Raw genomic sequence first — 24,278 nt, forward strand, 5'->3', positions numbered from 1 at the left:
CCCGGGAGGAGATTTGTCTTTCACAGCGCGCGTTCAAAGTCGAGAACAGGAACACCCGACGAATATTTGGTACCGAGCCTGATACCCCAGACCACAAAGCGCGGCGTGCATAGCGAGGAAAGAGCAAACTAGCGAAACCACCTCACGAGGAGACGGAGCGCCATAGGATCCAGCAAGCTATCTTTGTGCGATCGTTGTGGGGGCTTCGAGGAGACGCATCGGCAAGAGATATCGCATCGAGCGAAGCGGACTATACAACCGCAGCGTTCCATGCGGCTGCACCGAGCATGCTCGACTCGGGGTTGTGTATAGTGCTCTGGTACGTAGCCTGGGCAGTGCCGAGGGTGTCGTGCGCTGCCCAATCCGGTATTTGCCTACTTCCAATGTCTCTTGCTTGCTTTTCCATGTACCTGCAGCTTCCCACACGTCTCAATTCCCCGACGCTGGCTACTCATTGTTGATTGGCACGCAACGTGCATCTGGCCTTGGCGTCGTGGCTTTTCCGTCCCCGTGCATTGTGCATACAGCCCAATCTCGAAAGAGTCGGAAACAATGACGGTTCTAGACCGCGCATGGCATTTTCTCCGGTTTCTTTTGGCGTTTCCCTTTCGACGCTGCCCTTTCGCATGTCTCAATCTAGGAACAATGCATTCTAGTATTGGACGCTATCAAATTTCGTCCCCTGTTGTTCCAACGAGGTATACTCATTCGCTGCTAACAATGGAAGAAAGAAACTCTTGTGTATGTCGTGTGGGCCAGCGTCGCAGGGTAAGGGTCGCTAAGCGTCGAGTCGTGGAGCGAGTGGGCGAAGCGGTCTTGTATGACGCAGCTGAGGGCAGCTCATCGGTGTGTCCTTCCGAGGTCGGCTAGGCTGATCGATCGTTAGATGCTCCTACTGTCTCATGAGCTGCTCACCCCGCTCGTCAGAGGGATGTGATCCATCTGCTTAACAATCCTGGCCATCGCTGGAAGCGTGAGTAATGGATAATCATGGCCTGCAGAGTCGGTCGGGTATCTCTGGACTTCCAGGCTTATAAGCCCGAGGAGGTTACCGGCGTGAAGGTTCAACGCTTGCTTGCTGGCCAAGGAGCGTGTGCGGGAGCGTTGTGACATCAGAGGGGAGCCGCACGTCTGTGTGACATCCACGCCATCGTGTTGGAGGTTCCTAAAGGATGTGGTATCGTAGATGATGATACCGAGCCGGATGACAGCTTGATGAAGAGGGTGAAAGGTCGTGAGGGCTGGAGACAGAACACGTCCGACGTGACTGCCTCCAAAGTATGGTACCCTAGCAACTAGTACTTGCCTCATCCATGTCAAAGGGCAGCCACACCCACTTCTCATCTTCAAACTCTTGTACACAACGGCCTCCTGTACTCTCTACATCTCCCCGTGCCCCAGATTCGACTGCGACACGCGGAATGCATCCCACTATCACGCGTCTCACACGGAGTGAACTAGGGGGCACAGTCGCCACTACCCGCATCGCTCTACCGCATCTCTCAGCCTCCTGCACCTCAACACCGGTAATGAGAGCTGCAGTCGCTCGCAGATCTGTCGAAAACTGGATTCAGCAAGGTCAAGAGGCCTTGCCATAACTTTCTCAACCGAGCCGAGCCTTCTGTAGATGACGCTAGACGTCGCGCACCGAAGACAGTACTAATGACGGAACAAGTCTTCACTGCAGCTTTAGTACGGAATCCAGTGTACTAATTAGTTTGTTCTTGTGCAGGAAGCTCCGTTGTTCACCCAAGAGTCGTTCACTCTGGTGAGCAGCCAAGACCCACAATGGAAGGAGCACTAGCCGCCGTTTGACAGCTGCTTCTTCCCGTAGCCTGGTCCAACACCGGCCCTACTCTCCCGTCAGAGTTCAAGCTGCATCGTGCAGGCTGATGGGCCTGTCGCGAGCTGCCTGCTGGGACCTTCCATGGAAATCTCGTCAGTGCACCGTGGTCGTCGAGACGAGATTGCTGGGTACCGGTGACTATGTGCCTCCCGCCTGAGCATCTCTCCAGCATCAGCGGTAAGTGGAACTCACAAACGCATCGTATGTTGACTCCAGTGTCCATGTTGTGACACAACAGTAGTGCAGCGAAGTGACACGAGGTATCTTGTCCCTCCGACCTGCTCCTTCGTCGTAGCAACGATGCGGACAGCTCGGTGACCCCTCAACGCAGCGGACCAACGTCCGTCACCGAATGCAGCTCACTGCATACATGTACCCACCATACCCACCTCGAACGCGCCGTGCCTATATTGACGGCTCCACCCGTACCTCATTACGATCACGCGAATACGCTCGGTAGCGCGGCCTCGACGGCCATATACACTCTCGGTTGGAATGAGGCAGTGCTATCGAGCCGCCTGGGCTTAGCATATACCGTTAGGCTGGACTGGACAGCTACCAGGCGCAGCTTGATGTACCACAGTGGAGCCTCATGCATGCTGTATGCTGTGTCTTGCAGGACATGTATTGCTACAGCCACGTCGTAGTACAAGGGGCGGGGCCTGTCCAAGGATAGATGCCTTGAGTTGTCTGCTGTCATCATGGCGATACATGAATCGCCATAGCAGTCCTTCTCAGTCCTCATTTAGACGATCGGCGCCGTTAGATCGGGCTGTCGCTTGAGCTCCTCCGCTCTGCCATGTCCAAATGAAGCTATGGAGCGGCAAGAATGCATCACGCCACACATACGGTACTGAGAGTCTTGACTACCAGCTGCGCTAGGGTTTGCTGCCATTACTGCATACATCGAAGACACATTGAAGTGACGCACCACAAGCCTCCCAAGTACCCATTATAAGGGGGTCGCGACTGGAATGTGATTCCTAGACACCATGACGCCAGTCAATGTCGTCACAAAGATACTGTAGTTATCATAGACTCAACTGGGCAGGGTATGTATAGTGTTTCTCAGCACACAATCTAGTACTAGGTAGTATTTGACACGAAGATCTCTGACTCCTAGAATGCTCTACTCCCCGAACGTGTACTGGTCATGACACTGTCGCTTCCATCGATGAACCTGAATATGTCACGCGGCATCACGTCATTTGAAGTCAAGTCATGAAGTCCGAGAAGAGTTTAGACAATCCCTCTTTGTTCGATTTTCGGACTCCAGTCGGCCTATATCGTTTCAAACGCAGCAAGACATCACTCTAGCCACATCAGTCGACGCTCCAAAACCCCCAAATCGAGACGTTGCCCAATCGCAGGTGGACATAGTGTCCTGGTATCATTGATATCATAACCACAGCCAAGCGTAGCTAGCCAGAGACCATAACGAGTCTCTTTCCGATGCCACCAAAGCTTCCATGTCATAATTCATATTCCCTATTCCCCGTGTTTTTGCCTTTTTGTATTCGTGGTGGACCAAATCTGACCAACTACCCTTGCATGCCAAAGCCAGGCTCAATACCAGCCTGCTTCAACGCCTTTGCTTTCCGCGAATCTGCCTCTTTCTTCTCTGCTTTTTGGGACGCTGCCAGCGCGCGGACTTGGTCTTCTTCGGCGAACATGGCGCCTTTGGGGTGTTCTTCCCGATCGAGGTCGACGGTCGCGCATATGGTGACGTTCTCGCCTCGTACGGTCATGACGCCGGGGAGCTTGACGTCGTGTATTAGCCAGCGGGGCACGGAAAGGTCGGAGGAGGGCGATGCGTCGGGGTTGCGGGCTGCTATTCGCTCGTAGCATTCTGTGAGGACGAGGTTGGCTGGGGAGTGTTAGCTGCGGTATCGATGACGCGGGGAGGGCTGGTGGTGGACGCACCGAATTGGTCGTAGGAGCGTAATATGCCAATGTACTCTTTCTCGTCACGTAATAGCACGTCGACCTTTTCTGAATTGTGTCAACGTCATGTCCTCTCAGACTCCTGGCTAGGTGTGTCCATACTGTCCACCATGTCTAATAGCATTGCCGATGTCAGGAAGGCCTGCGGTGGGAGGTCGACGGGGAGTACAGGGGGCGGCGCCTGCCCTCGTGCACCACCGAGCATGTTTGCATGTTGTGGTGGTGGAGTGGCACTGTATACGCCTTCGTAACCTGGGGCGGTATTAGCACTGCGCCATTGTGCGTGTCGGCGGGGGTCGTGGCTCACCAGAAGACGGCGAGGGCCCGCGTGGAATCTCGGAGCCCGGGGGTTGCAGCTGTCCAGGTGCCTGCATGGAGCGCTGGAGCATGGCGTTGAAGTCCGGGCCCATGTTTGGAGCACCTCCAGCGGCCGCGGGGCCTCGTGGTGGGCGTTGATTGTAGGCCATTGTGGGGGGGTTGCGCAGTGAGTCGGGCGAGAGTAGTGGTGTTGGTTTAGCGGTTGCGAGGGGGCGATGGATATGGAGCTATCATGGCGAGGCGGCGCATACAATTCTACCTTCACTCGCGTGTTTACGTCGTTGACGCTGCCCGAAATCGCCAACCACTCACGTATGCCAAGCCCCGCTAGTCATGAACTCTGGATGGGAAAGACATCTTGCATCATCCTAACTTCTTTCCATTCATCGCTACATCTCGTTACCTAGCTATACGCGCAACATACAAAGCTCCCCTGCTCAAGATCGGGGTTGTTAGGAAAGTTTCTCGTGCAAGGATACCCATCCGTTCACTGAAGTAGAGGAGCTCTCCTGCGCAGCCCTCAGCATCCAAATCAACGCCATCTTGAGGAAACATCGATTTCTTGTACATCCCAGTGGAGACTCGAGTTCGTCGTATTAGAGTGTACACAATTCCCGACTAGTTACCCACTACGTGTCGTGCGGTCTGAGAGACTGGACAACACTGGTGGACGAATCGGAGCTGAGCTACGCCGCAAGAGAGCTCCATCAAGGGCGAGCCTTCGTCCTGCATCTGCGCTCTGTTTCCCAACCATATTGTCATCTTTTTCAATTGCATTCAGCTCTCAAGATCTTCTCTGCAACAGTGTTCTACACTTCAACTCATCGGTAGACTTTTCACCTTCTTTTCGTCCACGATGGCTGGCATATTCAGAGTCTTCAAAAGTAAATGGATCACACCACCAAAAGAGCTTCATGAAGATTACACTGGCAGAAACATCATTGTGACTGGTGCGACTTCGGGTATCGGCGTAGAGGCAGTCTTCAAGTTTGCGAAACTGGGTGCCGCCAAAGTCATCATCGCCGCGCGCGATGTGAAGAAAGGCGAATCCACGAAATTGGCTCTGGAGGCTCGGCTCGGACGCAATGATCAGCTGGAGGTTTGGGAACTCGATATGATGTCGTATGACAGCGTAGAAGCTTTCGCCAACCGCGCAAATGCGCTTGACCATCTCGACATAGCTGTGTTAAACGCTGGTGCTTGGCGAGTCAAGTTCATACAGTCAAAATATGGATGGGAAGAGGACATACAGGTCAACACGCTGTCTACAACACTTTTGGCCATTCTGCTTCTACCAAAACTGAAGGAATCCCAACAGCACACTGGCAGAATTCCGGTCCTGGAGTTTGTCAACTCTGGTCTGCACCAACGCGCAGTTGTCCCACCAGAAGTCCGGCAAAAGCCCAGCGTACTCGACCACTACAACAAAGAGGAAAATCACAAGGAGGGCAGTCAGTACAAGTTCTCCAAGGTCTTCCTTATGTACGCTACGAACAAGCTTGCAGAGGAGATATCTTCAGGCGATGTGATCATTACCAGCATCTGCCCTGGTTGGGTCAATACCGATTTGGGACGCGACCGCTTCTTTCCTGGCGTGCACATATTGGCGTTCTTCTTCATCTTCTTGTTCATGAGATCTGCGGCTTCTGCAGCGAACATGGTGTTGAGTGGGACCACCCAGGGGGAGAGTGTACATGGCAGGTTTTGGAAAGAGGACAGCATTCAGCCAACTCCACCGAGCCTGGCAGGACCTGAGATGAAGGAGCTAAGTGCAAGGATGTGGAATGAGATTATCGATGCACTGGAGAAGGATGTGCCACATATCAGCAAGGCGGTTGATGCGGCATTGTCGAAGCGCTGAAGGTTGGCGAATTTGGAACCTAGAATTAGAGGGGACAAGACTACCAAGAATTTTGATGCGTAGCTGTATGGTGAATTGCACAAGACGGTGCCGTGTTGCCAGACCCAGCTGACATGTGGCTGAGACTAGAGGCGCAGGCACCTCCACACATGACGTACCGGCAGCCGAATTGGAGCATCATAGTGCCTAGAACATGCATCTGGTGCCTTGAAGCCTGCGCAATCCCTCGTCCAGCAAAGTCAGACAGCTGCAGCCCGCTGAGTCGGCTGAATGCCCAAATCGCCCTTCCGCCGCAAGCCCGCCGCCCACGGTCCCTCGTCCCTCCTGCGCTTCCTCTTCCCCCGGACTCGAGCACGCGCGCGCCTTCACCTCTCCAAGTTCCGCCACGACACGCTCCACTCGCTCAAGAACAGCGCCAAGGCCCGCATCTACAAATACATCGTCTACCGCCAGGCTGCCAAGGCGCAGGGGAAGCAGGGTATCGTCCAGCGCCTGCGAGGCTACACGCGGAGGTTGAGCAGCCGCAGCTATCTCGAAGATGCTGCGAGGCTGCGACGACAGCAGATAGCCACGCGTCCGGGAATTACACCTTCCGGTAACAAAGCAATGACGTACCAAGAGAGCTACGAGGCGCGAGAGCCTGGGACGCGGAGACGAAAGCTGGCGGGCTATCTCAAGGCCGCGAACGAACTCCGGCAGACATACACGCAGCAATATGCCTCCAACTGGAGTAGCAAGGAGGCACAATATGACTACGAGGACGATACACCAGGCGGGTTCCCAGATGCCGCCGTTGTTAGGAGCGGGCGGGAGGAGATGATACTCTTTCCCAGCTATGCCCGGCGACACATAAAGCGGAAGCCAGAAGCACAGCCAGGGACTATCCAAGAGACGGAGGGCCAAGGGCGCGACGTTCGAGACTCGACCGGCGCCGGCGATGCCGAATTCTGGAAGCAGCAGTGGAACAACTACGAGGACGACAACGCGGTCGTCGACGTCGATGTCCGCGGCTGGATATACTCGCCACACAGGGGGCAGATGTCACGCAAGCAGAGGCTGTTTATTGGCCTCGCGCGGCAGTTAGTCGGCGTACAGGCACCTGCTACACCCAACTCATCTGCGGAGAGTAGTCGCGATACGAGTCCGCAACGGCATGGCTTCCGCGAACGAGCCCACCTGCGCGACGCGCAGCAGGACGAAGCCATGGCAGCCAGAGAGGCCGAAGAAATTCTGCGGAGGGGCGAGAGAGAGGCAAGAGCTGCAGCACGCGGTGCTTACAGCGAGAGGCCAGCCAAGGACATGGACGACACGCAGCTATACCGAACAGAGAGTGGGAACAGCACGAGGCCGAACAACGGCAGGACCCACCAGCTCGCTCACAGCACATCTAAGGATTCCATGAGAAGCGAAGCCAGTATCCAACCGTTGCAGAAGAGAGGGTCATGGAACCAGCCGTCGGAGATGAGTCCATCAGAACTCGCTGAAGCCAACGCCCGGTTGATGGCTCGGCTGCGACACTTCCTAGCGATACCCATGGCCAATACGCCCATCAGTGTCTTCTTCTACAATGAGAACATATCGAAACAGAGGACCGTATACACCGACGCCGCAGGCCATTTCAGTATGAGCGCGGCTTTGGACTTCGTACCCACCCACGTTCGCATCCTAGCATCAGACAAGCTATCGGCAACCGAGGAAGTGATTGTCACTGCCTCGCAGGGTATCAGCATAATCAGCGACATTGACGACACAATAAAGCACTCCGCTATTGGCAGTGGCGCTCGCGAAATCTTTCGCAACGTCTTCATCCGCGACCTAGTCGATCTCACCATCGATGGTGTCAGAGAGTGGTACAACAGAATGGCGGAGCTGGGAGTCAAGTTCCACTATGTCTCCAACTCGCCCTGGCAGCTATATCCTGTCATCTCCAAATACTTCGAGTTAGCTGGACTACCACCAGGCTCATTCCACCTGAAGCAATACAGCGGTATGCTCCAAGGCATATTCGAGCCCGTGGCAGAGAGAAAGAAGGTCACTCTGGATAAGATCGCAAGAGACTTCCCAGAACGAAACTTCATCCTAATCGGAGATAGTGGCGAGGCGGATCTGGAGGTTTATACCGATTTCGTGCTTGAAAATCCTGGGCGAGTTGTCGCCGTCTTCATCCGCGACGTCACCACGACAGATAGCCCGGGCTTCTTTGATCCTTCCACCGGGTCCTCACCAGGCGACCACTCTTCATCAACACCATCGACACAACGTAACAGTGGTGGTAGCTCGGCAGCTTCGACTAAGGCTCGACCGCCATCTGAAGAGCACGACCCTGAACTGAAAGCTGCCATTGCAGCCTCATTACGTGACATGGATGCGGAGAACAACAAGCGTCCAAGTTTGCCTGATAGGAAGTCCTCTCCGCACACCATATCACAACAAGCTTCCTCGAATAATCTGATAGACCTATCCTCCGACGATGAGGTAAATGATTCACCCGCGCTGAGGAAGTTCAATAGTGAAACTCAAGCCGACAACGAAAGACATCGCTCATCAGTCGCCTCGAATGCGAGTATGAAGTCTGCGCCGCCGCCTCCTAAGAAGCCAGTCGCTTTAAGGAGCCCGTCGACGGAATCATTCAATGCGCAATCCACTTCCAACCCGCGACCGCAACCACCTAAGCCCCGAAAAACCTCAGCGGCTGTCACTCAATCCAGTCCGCTTGCACAGCAAGTCAGTGCTGCAAGAAGCACAAACACATCAGCACTCTCCAAGCCTCCAGTGGGACCTAAGCCATCTATGAGCTACCAGAGCCAGGCGTCAGAGGACCAGCAGTCATACGCTGGTATGGCTCGCGACAAGTTGTGGTCTGTCTACAGTAATCTACCCGCACTGCGTTCAACAGAGGAGCCCGGCTCCAATGCTTCCAGTCTAGATGTAACTGGTGTTCGCAAAGGCCCACCTCCACCTCCGCCTCGACGCGGAAACCGCGATACAGCTGCAAGCGCAGCGTCATACGTGGGATCCAAAGCATCGTCAGCGTGGCAGAACGCACCCTCTATACCCTACCATAGTCGCCCTCAGGCCATCTCTGCGCAAACATCTCAGCCATTCTCTACTGCAGCGCCGCGACAGGGCATCAACCGCACCAGCACCGGTAGTACGCTAGGTGGTGCTGCAGGCGAGCAGTACGGCACAAAGAAGGAGCAGTTGTGGCGGCAGAGGTGGGCACATGCAGAGCAGGTTCTCTCTGAGCAGGGCGTAATACTGCGAGGATGGAGGGTAGGCAGCGACATCATGGGCGAGGCGGAAAGAATAGTCAAAGAGGCTGATAAGAAGTTTAAACGCGATGAGCAGCGAGGCGAGGCGGGAAATGGGAGTACCGGCAAAGCGAGCGAACAGAAATGAACGCAGCGTCGCCTGTGGATAATTGGTCGTCGCGTTATTAGCGGGTTGCCTGTTGTCACTACACACATGAACATAACGAGCCGTATTACTATCCTGTTATCTCTCCCAATGCATCTTTCCATCCGCTGCGGACATGCCCCACCAAAAGAGGCCTCTCGACATACCTCGAGTTGGAACCAAGGTGTGTTTTGACTGGTAGCGAGAGCAGCTGTACCATGAGCGTAAGTCCCGCGATGCCACGGCAGCCCATTTCTGTGTCGTCGAGAACTCGCGCGGACGCTCACCAGCACACATTCCACAAACGCATCTCCCCCATATCAAGCGTTACGCCACACGAGATTTAAACTTCCCCCAAGTCCACTTCCCTGCCAAGCAAATCGATAGTGTGCATAATATCGCCCCTGGAAACCGGAAGCGTCGAACCCTCGCGCCTGGAGCCACGACTAAAGAGGGGGTGTGGTACCACGGCATCTGCGCACGTGCATGATTGTTGTTGTTGTGAGATGGCTGGACTACTGCCCATGTTCAGGAGTCGTGATGTCATGGCCCTTGCTAACTGCGTATCAAAACAAAAAGACGCTAAATCCTGCCGCTTGTGCCAGCCTGCCAGGTACATAGTTGGCGACACGCGACTGCGACGCGCCTTTGGATTGTTACCCTGTCTGCCTCTTTTTACATCAGCTGCTTTATTACTACTACGCACATCCGCCCAGCATCCTAATTTTCGGTGATAGATCTTGAAAATGTATGTAGTTTTGGTGTTGTTCTCATGTTGCGATTGCGATTGCGACCGCGATCGCAATGGTGATGATGCGCCGTTTTGTTGTTCGCGTACAGTACGCGCATTGTCACACGCTGGCGTTGTCGCTGTTGGCTTGAAGTTATGATATCTTTGAGAATGAAATGCTGACTATGATGTTCTTCTGCCTAGGCCATCCAGCAAAGGAAAGCCAACGGATCCTAAGTTGAGGGAGAAGGTCAAGGAGGAAGTGAAGAACGAAACCAACAAAGACGGTGGTGGCAAGGGACAATGGAGTGCATGGAAGGTGAGTTTGTGTGGCTTCCTTTCTTAATGTCCTCAATGAATGCGACAGTGCGCATTGATTCGTGCATAGACTGACGCGATGTATAGGCTAGCAAGCTCTCGAAAGAGTACGAAAAGAAGGGCGGCGGCTACGAGAACGAGGCTGGCAGCAAGAACGAACCGAAGAAGGGGGCTCCACAACAAAAGTCCAAGGGCAAGAAGAAGGCCGAAGAGAAAGAAGAGAAGGAAGAGACTGAGAAGGCAGAAGACGAAGAGCCTGCGGAAGAAGACGACAAGGAGAATGAGAAGAAGGAGGATGCCGAAGAGGAGAAGGAGAATAACGACGCTGAGGAAGAGGCTGCAGAAGAGGAGGCCCCTCCAAGCGCGCAGAAGCCCAAGGCCAACACTGGTGCGAAGAAGACTGGCGCCAAAGCTGGTGCTAAGGGTGCGGCAAAGTCTGCTGAGCCAAAGAAGGCCGCCGCCCCTAAGGCGAAAGCCAAGGAGAGGACAGAGGGAACCAGGAAGTCATCGAGGGTTGCCGGCGCTGGAAAGCGGAAGACGTATGACGAAGATGAGAATGACGGTGAGGAGGAAGAGAAGCCAGCCAAGGGTAAGGCGAAGAAGAGCAAGTCCTGATGATGCGACGCTCTACGTGCATGCTTCTTTGGGTTACTGGTGCGTATCGTGACCGATGGTGTAGTCACAGGGTCAATCGAGTGTATCCGCAACCAATATGGAAGGGTCGATGGGTATAATGACAGTTTAATTATTTCCGAGATGTTTACTCAACGCCTTCTCCATGCGATCGCGCGTCTACTCCTACTAAGCTTACTCGCGCCTGCCTGACCGGAAAGTGCAGGCCCGACGAGATAATCCGCACCGATGAGTCTAGTGTCGACCTCACCACACATTACGCCCCGGCCCCAGTGCCCAACGTGGCTGCAGATTGCCAAGATCTCACACCGATGATGTTGCTGACTGCGAGGTAGTCGGACTCTCCGAGCATGTCGCGATGTTGACGGAATCAACTCTACCGCCGGGCAAGCGCACCCCGATCCTGCAGTACAAACTTGAGGTCAGCGCTTCTGCTGCACGCACTTTCGGTCTGTTGGTCTTACCAAAGCTCGAAGCCAGCCGTATGCATAGTGCCTGATTGCGCCGTCGTCATGGGCGTGTAACGAACATAGTCTCGTTCCTGGAACCCGGCTTTCGAAACAACCGTGGCACCACAAGGCGTAGCGGATACTCCCTGGACAATATTAGCCGAGATGCTTTCTCTGAGCCAGTCAGACCTACCAACAACGCATCGTCGAGATCTGCTAGCTGAGTGCAATAGCTCACGAGTCTTCCTGCATGGCCTCGCCGCCAATAACAGGGTGCCACTGCTAAAGTACAGAGGCGCATTTTGCCCTCTAGATGCCTATTCTCCGCTGTCAGCAATCTGCGTCTAGATACGTCAGTTATGCATACTGCAGTTTTGCTGGACGCGTGACTGCGTTATAGATCTCCACGGCTTCAGTACTTTGATCTCTTTCGAGGTCAGGGACATTCAGTCGCTCAGCAACGCCAGCAAGCACGTCTTTGGGTTGGAAATGATGGACATATGCTGATTCTGATTTGAGCTGAATACTGCAAACTCCTACGATACTTCTCCGTGTCGGAAGGACCGACTTGAAGGACTCTCGCAACGCTTCGTACACGTGTTCAGACTCGTCTTCTTGAATATTATCTTCTGCAACGAGCACCACGCATGCAGGATCTCTTAAGGCTTTCTCGTACTGAACAAAGTAGGAAGATATAGTGTCAGATGGAAATGTCTGGTAATTGACGCGTTGAAACTGAAAAGAAGGCGAAGAAAAGAACGCAGCAGCCGCAACAAGCGAGATTCGGCACAGGTCATCTAAAGTAGCTAGGCGTACGCCTTCTACAGATGGAAAAAGCATGACTTTGCTCGGCTAGTAGCACTGCAAATACGAACTTCGTTCTGGGGAAACATATCGAAGTTCAATATGCAGGTCATTTAAAGCAATGCAATCTCGCAACAGAGTACGCATGCATTCAGGAAAGACATGCTACCAACATCTCTTTGTCTACGATAAGCACGCACTGCCATTACGCATAGTTGTGCATAAAGCGAGTTGAGACATCATACCCGCATTTGTATGTTGCTTGGAATACAGCGCTGGCATTGGACGGGATAAGATCCCGTTGTCGAAAGGTAGGCCGCCTGCCTTATAAGCGAATTTCCTTCATGGAGGACATCGATACGACTTACAGGTGGCAAACTTAGTCGATACTACAGCGAAGAAGATGAAATCAATTGCAGCGACGATAGCGGTAAACAAAGAGACGGCGCAGATGCAGGAGTAAGATGAAGGTTGTGTGTCCGTCTGGTACGCGAGGCAGGTTCGCGGGGAGATGCAGCCCTAACGGAAGCTAAGACATGCATGGCACCGACACAATGAACCAGTGTGGTTCTCGACCTGCCTTTGGTGCCTCCTCGAGCCTTCCTACCATCGAACTCGAAAAGCAACGATCTACCGTACCGGCTTTGCTTTACGGCCCAGGCCGCCATCGTTCCCTGCTACACGGATCTTGCCCATTACTTCTAAGCGAATGAGCGACACGCACCCTCGCGACACGTCCTCTGAAGTTGTACGCAGTCAGCCGCAGCCCTCCATGTCTACCACCAGTTCGCAGTACAGGAATGCCGCCCAAACTCCCTCGCACTACCAGGACTTCCCCACAAGCAACCACGACCCTTTGTATGGCTTGGGCGCATGGCAGCAGCATCATGCTCCCAGCCACGACTCGTACGCTGCCGGCCCGTCAACGGCGCAATTCTTACAGTACCCGGCAGTCGGAGTAGACTCCGCTGGTACGCATCCGCAGTCTGCTCCAACGGCTTGGTCTGGTTACGTCAGACAGGCACCTCTGGAGTGGCAGCACGCTGGACCTGAGCAGAACTACACGACGCGCTCGACCGTCCCCTATTGTGATGCTGAGGGGAGCGCGTCCGTGCCGCACCAAATTCCCACAATCCCGCGCCACTATCAGCACCAACACCAGTACCAGCACCAGCCGGCGCTGGATCTGGGGCACGCATTACCCTTGGCTTCGCAGGATCACGTCTTTCGCAGTACAGAGCGCTTTAACGAGCTGCGCGTTTCGTCAGTAAGTGCACACAAGCAATGTTGTGCCCTGCACTAGGTTCGCGACTAAATCATCCAGGAGTCCCCCGCCAATACGGTAGACCCACCGTACTCGAATCATGCTCAGAAGCTACCTCCAGTCCCACGACTCTCGCATTCACAGCCGCAGACTGTTCTGTTGCACACGAACCACGCGCCACAGGTACCATTGCAGCATGATGTCGGGTGGGAAGCGCATCAGCAGTACTCTGGTCATGTTGGCGACGCTGTTACCACCCGAGCTCCAGATACGAGGCACCATAGCACATCTGCTATCCCTTGGCCCATGAACCCCGTCGAAACTTCCAATGCGCCTACTGTTTACGAGCCTCCTCAGACCATGTCGCGGGAATGGGCCGTCGCTGAAGCACCACCTGATCATGAACTTTACGCACGGCAGCCGGTCCCAGTCGATCAGACAACCACCCATTTGTTGGCTCAGCATAGACCACCGCCAAAGAAGAAAGCAGCCAAGGTTCCTTCGTCTTTCGTTGAGCGCCAGGAGAAGCTGAAGGTGTCCAAGCGGAAGGGCCCTCTCCAGGAAAGGCAGAGGGAGAAGACCCACACCATGCGCAAGACCAAGCGTATATGCGTTCGTTGTAGATTCTACAAATCTGGGGTATGCATATCCAACATGACGCAGTGCAAGACTAACGAATGTAGTGTGACGAAGGAGATCCGTGTGAAAAGTGTGAGAAGATCACAGGCCACGCCCGGTCCTTTCGCGAGCCCTGTTACAGGGAGCATCTCGAAGACACTAGTCTTGTACGTCGTTGTAAGTTGTTGCAATATCTGCTGCTTGTTTGCTTCTCACAACAAGACAGGCAATGGCCGCGAGCACCAAGAGGAAGCCGAGTTCCTTGGTTACGACTGGATACACAACAGTCAACTCTACGAGATGGAGATCATCTGGAATCTCCCCGGCTACGGTCCTATACCGAACGCACAGCCTATGCGTATCGCCTTCCGGCCTTATAGCCCAACGCGCGGCACGATTGATGTCGCGACATCCGTCTGGTCCAACCGGGATGGACAGGTTCCGTCTGTCGAACAACCGGCCTACGCCATATACGATACTGCGAATCTCGTCCAGGCTTACGAACGCTACTTCTCCAGCCTTCAACCCGCGATCGAAGAGTGGATATTTGCTCGCATTCGGCAGGACGAAGTCGCCTATCATACCTACCAGGAGGTGGTACGCATGCGAAGAGTAAATGGAAGCAAAGTCCTCGATCTCGCAATGCGACTCCAATGTCTCTCCGTCGTTTCCCAGGGATACGGTTCCGTCTTCTCGGAGAACATACCTGGCATTCGCGAGTACGATTATCGCCGACTCGGCCGTAGCGACTACGAAGCCTACGACCGCAACTCATGCGACCGCCCACTCCCTGGCGCCATAACCCACCAAATGGATGTCGCGGCTGTGAAATACCTTCGCAAACTGGAAAAGCTTTTCGTCAAGGAACTAGTGGCGCTGATTTTCAGGCCCAGGATCAAGCCTTGGTATGAGCTCTTTCTGGCATTCTATGTCATCTTCTGGAATCTCGAGTACATCCATCACGGTGCGCAAGACTACATCAAGTCCAAGAACGGCACAGTAAGTGGACGTCACTATCTCATTTTTCCTTTACAGATTCTGACCGCTCTAACTCTGCTAGTTGCTCGAGAACCAGGTCAGCAACGTGGTGACCACTCAGATCAAGAAGTGGGAATTCGCTTTTCCAGTGCTGCTGTACCACTGGCGCTGCATTCTTCGGGGCTACTCCCCATTCAAATTAGCACGCGACAATCCGGACGAGCTCCGGGAGCGAGGTCATATTGATGCAGAAGGATTCGCATATGTCACAGCCATCGCCAATCTATTTGACCGAAATAAGCCCGGTAAGTTGGTACCGTAGATCCGCTACTGCAAGTCATTTGTTAACCAGCGTAGATCGCTTCCAGCCGCCGCTTACCGGGTTTGCCGCAACGCACTGGTCCACCTCTAGTCAATGGATCGTAAAGCTTTTCAAGGAAGCTGGAGCGTAACGTTCGCGTTCGCTTCGTGTCATGTTGTTCCCCTCTGTTTTTTGATACCCAGTCATTGAATGGCATTCGCGAGTCATTTTCTAGCCTGTTTCGCGGATCGCGGTTTTGTGGAGAGAAATGGGAGGCAAATGTGATGAATATTTGAGTACGTCTACCGTCAGTCTAGTCAACAGGGGAATACTAAATCAGGCCAAAAACAAAAAAGTATGAACACAGGAAAGCGCTGTCATTCTCTGTCATCATTGCGGAACGCATGCCAAATTTGCTCAAGTCATTTCTGCCACCATTTGCGCCCTTGGGAGAACTTTACTCCGTAAAGTCTAGTAGATACGGAAGTAGCTAGCCGTGGCTCTCGCGTCCGCTGATGTTGCGCCATGGGTCGGTGTCAAAAACAGGGAGACTCTGAGGTCTGCCGGGAGTGAACGGGTCGTCAAAGTTGTTGCGGCAGCTAGCCGGCTTCTCCCAAGCATTTGTGGAGTCGCGGAGGAACAGGCGCAATAGGTGCCGGGTACTAGCTTTGCCATCAACACCGCGGTATTCTGCACGGGCGTGCATGACGGACAGGTTATGGAGAAACTGGATGTCGCCTTGTTCCCGGTCAACCTTCGTGCAGAAGCGCTTGGCTAGCTCTTCAACGGCGTGCATTGCGTGCAGCTGCTTCCGAGTGACCCTGGGCATGCTAGGGTCACGCGGGATGCTATCAGTACCAAGTAGTGGGGCCTTGACTAGCTGGCACATGGGTTTTCCCTTGGAGAAGAAGAGGGTAGGTCCTAATTCTAGGTAAGGCGCCCCATCCCTGAAGTTAATTAGCAAAACTTCGAGACATCAGATACGACAAAAGCCGTGCTTACTTTTGCTTTAGCTCGAAGGGCCAGTTTGGCTCGGCCATCGTCTCGAGCACTTCTGGGTCCTTTTCAAGAAGCTCGTTATAGATTCTTGGAAAGCTCGCAACGAACTGCTCGCCACCAGCGTCTGGTCCGCCGTCGTTGCGCACGTACAGAGCAATAACGTCGCCGGAGAAGCGATCACTGTGGAAATCCATCGCTGCAGTGATTTTGGACCCAGCGAGACCGAGGTTTTTGCAGTCGTCTGGAACTCTCTTCCTGGTGGCGTCGAGAACGTGACTCAGCGTTTGATTCGCATAGGCGTCTGTTGCTCTTTCTGGGCAGACGTAGGAGCATATGCCCGCAAAAGCAATTACGGCCTCTTCGTCATTGAGGTAAGCACTATCAAGACCCCGGAGTACGACCACGTTGGTGCCGTGGTGAAGCTCTTTGCTGATTGATGAGAGCTTACTAGCCAATTTGGGGCTGCCGAGATCAAAGGTTTTCTGATCTATCTTTGTCCGCGGAAGACCAGTGACTAAAGGTGTGAATCAGCATCGGCTCGTAGAAGAAGAACTGAGTAATTTGGTTTTGCACTCACGCTTGAACTTGATGATGGCCGCCCTCACATTCCGAATATCGCAGTCGGTAAGTTTGACTACGTACTCAGCTGGTTGGAGTCCATCACCTTGCCATACCATGGGCCCCGTTACTGCCGGTGGAAGTTGATCAGGAGAACTGAAATTGGACGAGGAGCTGCTGTGGAGACTGTCAAACGAGGACCTCGCGCTGAGTACCGGAGAAGTCATGTTCGATACGTCGATTGCAGTGTATTCCGCTCAGTGGTCAGGCTCAAAATGAACTAGTTATATTTCGTATTGATTCGATGTATGTGGCGTTGTAAATGTAAATGTAATGGCAGTTGTAGTGATGCGATTCAGGAGTGAGCCTGAGGTGGGCGTTCTTATACCTCATTCTCGATCAATGGGAATCTCTTGAAGACGTTTATCGCGTAATCGCACGCCGCCGTTGTCACGGTGTGTGAATTTAGAGCTGACGGAGCCGCACTTGCTAACGAGAGACTGACATTCGACTTTAGCTCGCCGGAACATTGGAACAGGGCCGAAAACCATTCCCGCTAGCATGGACGGTTCGAGTGGGTGGGTGACCATGTACCTATGTGTCTCCTCCCCGTCTTATCGTGATTCGTCACCTGATGCCCTCTACGCTAATGCCTGTCAGTCAGCCGCCATGACAGTGGGCAAATCCTCACTGAACCACCCTGCGACTCGGGTCTAACGCTCACGGGGGGAGGCAGCGGAACGCATCGAAGCTTCGCCACACGGGCGAAATTGGGTCTCCTGCCCTCCACCAACTTATCCACTGTGCTGAGGAGAGTTGCTTACTGGTAGGACGTTCTTCGGGAGTATCATGTGGGCCCATGGTTGCCACACAATCCACCGTAATGATCGTACTCAAAGTTCGCGTAGGCGGCATGCCGGTGGCAGAAAGCGAGGCGATGCGATGCGCAGATCCTCGGAACGTGGCTCTGATATTGACAGATGTTCGTGCCGCACATCGAACCTTCGACATGTGGATGCAATCCTTTCAAGCAGTCCGCCCGATGGAGAGCAAGGACTTTCCCTATTCCCATCAGCCCTATGCGGTCGAACCTATAATTGTCAGGGATTCCAAGTAGTCACTATCCGCCCAGCTCCTGCATATGCAGGTGAGTTGAAACGGACAGGCCTCATATCTTCATCAGATCTTATCTTCATCTTCCACTCGTGCGATGCAAGCATGTGATCAAGCATACTAATTTCTGATCTGAGACCTAATCCGCGATTTGCGATGGTGATGACAAGGATCCATGTACCTTATTATTGAGCCTTCGTCCTTCACCGTGCTTAAGGCACAGCCTACAATCCAACACAACCACTACCACTCACGACAGCGCCTGTGGCTCACCGGAATCCTCTGCAACAGGATGTCATGCCAGCGTAATGCTTGCAATATGGGCAGCAGCGGTCGAGGCCTCGGTGCAGCTCCAATGCGAGACGCCTCGGAACCGCCCATCTGCGACCACGTTGAGCTGCGCAGCTTTCAAGCATGTCAGGGTCTGCCGACATATGCGCTCTATTGGCTCAATAGGTAAAGATGCGCTGCCGAGCTTTCAGCTTACGAGGGTGGCTTCTTGCTATTGGCGTAGCCAGCATATACAGTGTTTCCACCCCTCCCATGCCAACACATCCTAGTGTCGCATCCGTTGGGCCCGGGGTTGCAGTAGTCGAATCCCGAGGGATGTTACCTACACCGTGTACGTATAGCAAACACTGCCGGTAATCGCGCTATGATCTGTCCACCTTTGATTGAGCGTATGGTGCGGCTATCCGCTGATAGCCAAGGCATCCATCGCTCTCACTCACTCACCATGTCTTCGATTCCCGGGAATTCTTAGGTTCATTAGATGGCTCCCGCATCGAGATCTAGCTCACCGCTAAGGACGACTTGACTTTGCCTGTTACGAATATGACACATCCGCTGCCGGGCCGTTCGCTTGTCACACGCAGGTAGTGAAGAGCTAGAGCGCTTGGAGAACAGCGTACTGCACTGTGCATGACTAGGTCGGCGTCTCTACTGTAGCCTCATGGCGTGCCTTGGTGAAGATATTGTGACTGCACATCGGTTTAGTGCCGAATGTTGTATGAGTGATCAGCTGGATCCACAGAGGCCTTCATAACGGGCGTACATATTGCATGAATATGCAGCTAGTCGGCCCATCATATGTTAGGGGGACTACGCAATCTGTAGCGCCTAGCTCGCTTCTGAATACAATACGATCGTTTGTACTCAGCCTTGCGGCGCGTCCCAGACTTGATCGCTTGCATCATGTCAAAAATCGAGCGGCTCGGCTATGACAGCTCATGGGAAGTCGGCAAGAGGCATGATACCGTTTTACAGACACGGGGCCCTGTAATCACACACGTGGGTCGTGTGGGGTCGGATCAATCTCTGTATCGGGCCTGCGTGTATTCCTCAAGGAATTTTCACCCTGCCAGTGCTGCGTTCGCAGGTGGCTTTCGTGCGACGGACGGACAGGGGAGCGTAAACGTCGTCGGGGCATTGATAGCGATCCAGACGTGGCGATACTTTCCGTGAGCACCTAAACCTCCAAATGCTATATTTGCGGTGTAAAGAAGGATCGCTGGGTTGATGCGTGCCTGTTCGCAGTGTCAGCTAAGCTGAGTATACTTGACGCCAGAACTGACCTTCTATGGTAGACTGTGTAATGGACGGCTTTCGAAATTGTTGCAATACACGTGAGCTTAGATGGTGTACTACTAAATTGCGGCACAGGCTGAAGAGGGAGTTCCGCCCATCCTCACTAGCGTGTAGTCGGTGAAGTAGAGGCATGTTCCGTGCTTGGAATGTGGCGCATGGGCCGGACAAGGTCGCCCAGCCCTGAGCATATATCTCTCGGTAATTCGTATGGGCCGGCTGTGAGCACTGGTGGTCAGCGCGTGACAGCAAACCATGGCCACTTTCAAAGCGCCTCGATATTGCGCATGAAAACCGAGTTTCTCTTTCGAAGGGATACTTTCCGTGCAGGATTTGGTACGATCGCCAGTATTTGTGGCGTTCAATGTAGCGGGCTCGAATGCTGAGCTCTTCGAATGCGTGATAGCTCCCATCTCCCCCGAGCTTATCCATGCTCCAGAATCTAGAGCATTCACCAACATCTATTGATGAGAAGCCGCGACTGCGACTATATAATTGAATCGTTGGTACTCATCGCTCCGGGAGATCGTGCCGCGCCCAGCGGATGAGATCCCGAAGGCACGTCGATGAGCTTGCGGGTCAGTACGGCAGGGCTTGCTCGCTTGAGGCTGTATGGGCATGGAGAAGAGCGCAGATGGCGACAGTGACGACATGGTGTTCCAATGGGGAGGTCTCGTCCATGGGGCCTGATCGGTGAGCGAAAGCTGGAGTGAAACACGAGGTGGGGACAGGGATGCCGGATCGAGACTTTTGCAATTTTCGTGATGCTTCATGGCTGCGCCCCTATGTGAAAGAGCTATCGACGATCCATGAGGAGTAGTTAGGTAGGATGTTAGGTTTCCTTACAGGTGTAGCGACCGCGCCCTTGCTCACTTTCGCTGCTAGCTCGTCGTTAGTGGCCAATGAGCTTCAAAGGGGGTCGAAATCATTTGCGTCTGCAGGGATGAGAGCACATGGCCTTTTCATGCACGTCACAAGCGCTACAAGCACTAGCTCCGGCGCACGCCCATAAATATTATCAGGATGGCCCCAACGCGCGAGCATTTCCAGTCTCAGAAATGGGAACGCCTGGTTCGGCTGTCTCTTCTCTACGACACGACACACGACACTCACCAGATGTCTTTCTCCGCACCTGCGCACCAATTTCTATGAGTGCAGTACCCAAAAAAGACTATCCGCATGAATTCTTGTCAGTGTTCGGTCTTTCCAATGAAGAGTTAGTGTCTGGCAGGACAGGACAGGGTACGTTATCGCTTGTATCTCATCAGCTGAAACAGTAGACCATGTTTATACTTTCTGAACGATCTATCACGCAAGCTGCTAGGGAGTGCGAGCCTGAGCCACTCCCAACATGGATTCGGATATTATACTTCTCTTTGGATATCACATTCGTTGCCTCGGGAGATCTGAGCCCATCTCGGCTTCATGTCGGCTTTGCAGCATGCAGAAGTACACACCCGGCACTGTGAATGTGGACCTGGGTCCAATATCTGAAGACCTGATGTGGGTATGCGTCGGTCTGGACCGCGATGGATCTTTCAAAAGGAATGAGGGGGTGTGAGGAACGACGAAGACTCCGGACGTACGGCAGATTTGGGTTAAGCTGGTGTAGGATCCAACTGCCCTGGACCCTACCAATCCCTCTGTACGCGTACGACTACTGTACCTAGGTGTGCATTCGATAGTCAGAACCAGTATGTTGGCATCGCGAAGTGCGTCTTGCTGTCGACAACCACACGGACCGAGATAAATCTCCCAAATACGACTTGGACAGGGAACAGGGACTCACAACTAGATAGCAAGGACAGATTAGTATCCAGACATGTAAGATGTAGCCTCACTGTCATTTATTCATTTCAGTACGATTACTCATAGATCTCCCTAAGGCGATTGAAAGCAATCACCACCTATCGTAGCTATTCCTATAGACTTGATAGGTGTTTGTTCTATGTCAGATGACGTCATATTCTGCCCAGGCTGGCTTCGAGCATCAAATATCTGTGCCGACCATCCAGCCGCAGTCGGCCCTGTAAATATTTGGATTCACCATACCTAGGTACTGCTGAAGTTGATCAACGCTCTACCTACCAACATTCGAGGATATAACGGAAATAACTATTGATTTTCAGCGTAGACGTCACTACCGCGTATGATGCAATGATGGAACTTCAAATATCTACCCACAAAACAAAAGCAACACAGATAGGCACAATACGCTGAACAAGAGTTAGACCGTAAAAACACCTTCAGCAAACTCCACAATGCCGCCATCAGGTCTCGCAATTCTCATCGGAGCCGGACCCGCTACTGTAAGTCGTCTTGCAGGCCCCGCACCGAACACACCCGTCTAATGAAACACGTCTAGGGAACAGGAATAGCACGCATCCTCTCATCACCCGCCCATGGCAACCTCGCCGTCGCACTCTTAGCCCGACGCCCCGAAAATCTCCAAAGCGTCATCTCTACAGTCCGCTCCGCCAACGAAAATGCGGTTCTCGAGGCCTTCCCAAGCGACACTTCGAAAGCATCTCTAGAGAAGGCATTTGCAGACATCAAAGCACACGAGAGCTTCAGGGGGCTGAACCTGAAGCTGGCGATATACAGTATCAAGCATTCAAGCAAGAAACCGTTCTTGGAAGAGACGAGGGAAGACTTTGAGGATAGCCTGGAGACCTATGTCGGAGGGGCGTTCACATTTGCGCAGGAGAGTTTGAAGAGATTCTTTGCGGATCATGGTGAGACGGGCTTGATGGATGGAGGGGAGAAGAAGGGCGTAAGCAGAATCGTTATAACTAGCTCGTTGCATGCAATACTAATTCTTGACAACAGACGCTTATCTTCACTGGCACGCTCGGCGCGCTTCGATGCAGTGCCCAGTTCGCTGCATATGGTGCTGGACGTGCCTCTGTCCGTCAATTAGCGCAGACACTGGCCCGTGAGATGAGCGAGAAGGGCGTGCACGTCGTACATACGATCGGTAATGGTGCGATTGCAGATGAAGACGGAGAAGATCAAAAGGTGGGCAAGAAGATGAGCGCCGATGCTGTTGGTGAGACGTATCTTTGGCTGCATCAACAGAAGCCTTGTTTGTGGACACATGAGCTGGACATGAGGCCCGCTTGTGAGAAGTTTTAGAGGTGTTACCAGAGCCCTTGCTTCTGCGATCCGCGGATTCTATGATAGAGGCAAGACCGACTGCATTTCATGATTGATAGAAAGGCTATAGAAATGTAGGAATATGCATGTCTGATCACCTGAGAAGGAATTGGGAACCAGAATCGGGTCACTCTCTGTCTTATATGTCTTACGTCCGTGACCAGTGCAGTCCCCAACCTGTGCGCTTAGAGATGCGATCATCCCAGACTCCTTGCATAATGTACTCGGGTTGTAGTTGGCCTCGGAGTGGTCCGCTGTTTGTTTCGTCGCCATCGTCTCGGACATAGTAGAGAGTGTGGTGTAGGGGTTGAAGCACAGCTTGCACGGATGAGTAACATCACTTGGGCATGTGTAGGTGAGCTCACTTGGCACGATGCCAATGTACCGTCAACGCAGCTATGCCAGACTATGGTGTATGGGCTGATGTATTGGGATAGTTATAATGTATATGTTCTATCAGTGAAACTGTCCGCCAGCAGTACCACTTTGGGGTGTGATATATCGTCAGCTTTGGCCCTTGCGACCCCTGAGCGCTTTGAGATCTGCAATTTGCTTCCGCGTCTTGATCCCCCTTAAACTTCTTCCTGTGGATGATGATGCATGTGTGATAACAGGTTTCGAAAGCCCAACCAGCCTCGCACATACATGACTGATGAACACCTTCCACCTGGTATTCGCATACCGTGGTCTCCTCATAATGGTGAAGTCCGTCTCCCCTGCAACACGGTTATCTGCATATCGTAGTGAAATTGTAGTCTGGCTGAGCTGATGTGATGAGGGTATTGAATATCCAAGTCGCAGTCCTCTTGTCTGCACCAAACGTTCTCTGCACCAAATGTTCATCTCCACTTCGTAGCTTGTGAACCAGCCTGCAATAGCACAGACAGGACATACTTGGAGACCGGTCTTGTGTCGTGCGCGAACAGGAAGCCCAAGGTCTCACGGACCGAAACTGGTGAGCAAGAAGTCGACTTCTGGAAGTTCTTCCTCTTCGCGCGAGATTGAGCATTCTCATTTCTTGTACCTCATGCAAGGAAGAAACTGGATAGATGCGCTGCAATCTATTCTAGTAAAAAAATGAAATTCAGCCAGCTCCTAAAGATACCTAGGTAGGGAAGACTTCTATATTATGTACTTCTGACTATTGTTTAGTGTTTCCCTGAAATAGAGTGCTTGCATGAGCCAAAGAAACCAAGACTGTGAGTACTCTGAAGGGAGAAGAGATGGAAGAGTGAGGTGTGGGTCCACAACGGGGTTCTTCGGCACGGCCATGATGACGTTCCGCGCGGGCGCTGACGTTAATTCCATTGATCCAAGCTTGCCTAGCCAAAATCTGCGACAACACACCACAACATTGAGCAGCACAGCAGAGCGTGCTCGACAACCACCCATCCAACTAAATCACCCC

The 24,278-nt window shown here is 53.1% G+C and overlaps 7 protein-coding genes across 7 annotated transcripts; 5 read left to right on the forward strand and 2 right to left on the reverse strand.

The window, feature by feature from the left end:
• Positions 1-3,387: 3,387 nt before the first annotated feature.
• On the reverse strand, positions 3,388-4,257 carry J4E87_001687 (uncharacterized protein; the record flags this gene model as incomplete). Its single annotated transcript, XM_049373328.1, has 4 exons — positions 3,388-3,713; positions 3,770-3,838; positions 3,893-4,042; positions 4,098-4,257. The coding sequence occupies 4 exons, from the start codon at positions 4,255-4,257 to the stop codon at positions 3,388-3,390; spliced, it is 705 nt and encodes a 234-aa protein (XP_049236698.1).
• A 707-nt stretch (positions 4,258-4,964) lies between these two features.
• Positions 4,965-5,969, forward strand: J4E87_001688 (uncharacterized protein; the record flags this gene model as incomplete). Its single annotated transcript, XM_049373329.1, has 1 exon — positions 4,965-5,969. The coding sequence occupies one exon, from the start codon at positions 4,965-4,967 to the stop codon at positions 5,967-5,969; it is 1,005 nt and encodes a 334-aa protein (XP_049236699.1).
• A 270-nt stretch (positions 5,970-6,239) lies between these two features.
• Positions 6,240-9,368, forward strand: J4E87_001689 (uncharacterized protein; the record flags this gene model as incomplete). The annotated part of the gene is made up of 1 exon (XM_049373330.1): positions 6,240-9,368. One exon carries the CDS (start codon positions 6,240-6,242, stop codon positions 9,366-9,368), a length of 3,129 nt encoding a protein of 1,042 aa, XP_049236700.1.
• Positions 9,369-10,169: 801 nt separating this feature from the next.
• On the forward strand, positions 10,170-11,028 carry J4E87_001690 (uncharacterized protein; the record flags this gene model as incomplete). Its single annotated transcript, XM_049373331.1, has 3 exons — positions 10,170-10,204; positions 10,300-10,414; positions 10,501-11,028. 3 exons carry the CDS (start codon positions 10,170-10,172, stop codon positions 11,026-11,028), a joined length of 678 nt encoding a protein of 225 aa, XP_049236701.1.
• Positions 11,029-13,762: 2,734 nt separating this feature from the next.
• J4E87_001691 (uncharacterized protein) lies at positions 13,763-15,611 on the forward strand (the record flags this gene model as incomplete). Its single annotated transcript, XM_049373332.1, has 5 exons — positions 13,763-13,769; positions 13,832-14,167; positions 14,408-15,180; positions 15,242-15,464; positions 15,517-15,611. 5 exons carry the CDS (start codon positions 13,763-13,765, stop codon positions 15,609-15,611), a joined length of 1,434 nt encoding a protein of 477 aa, XP_049236702.1.
• Positions 15,612-15,950: 339 nt separating this feature from the next.
• Positions 15,951-17,244, reverse strand: J4E87_001692 (uncharacterized protein; the record flags this gene model as incomplete). The annotated part of the gene is made up of 3 exons (XM_049373333.1): positions 15,951-16,407; positions 16,463-16,973; positions 17,037-17,244. 3 exons carry the CDS (start codon positions 17,242-17,244, stop codon positions 15,951-15,953), a joined length of 1,176 nt encoding a protein of 391 aa, XP_049236703.1.
• Positions 17,245-21,975: 4,731 nt separating this feature from the next.
• Positions 21,976-22,849, forward strand: J4E87_001693 (uncharacterized protein; the record flags this gene model as incomplete). The annotated part of the gene is made up of 3 exons (XM_049373334.1): positions 21,976-22,023; positions 22,080-22,487; positions 22,544-22,849. 3 exons carry the CDS (start codon positions 21,976-21,978, stop codon positions 22,847-22,849), a joined length of 762 nt encoding a protein of 253 aa, XP_049236704.1.
• Positions 22,850-24,278: the final 1,429 nt, after the last annotated feature.

Source organism: Alternaria ethzedia (assembly GCF_023757985.1).
Source record: "Alternaria ethzedia strain BMP 0044 chromosome Unknown scaffold_3, whole genome shotgun sequence".
NCBI classification, from domain to species: Eukaryota; Fungi; Ascomycota; class Dothideomycetes; order Pleosporales; family Pleosporaceae; genus Alternaria; species Alternaria ethzedia.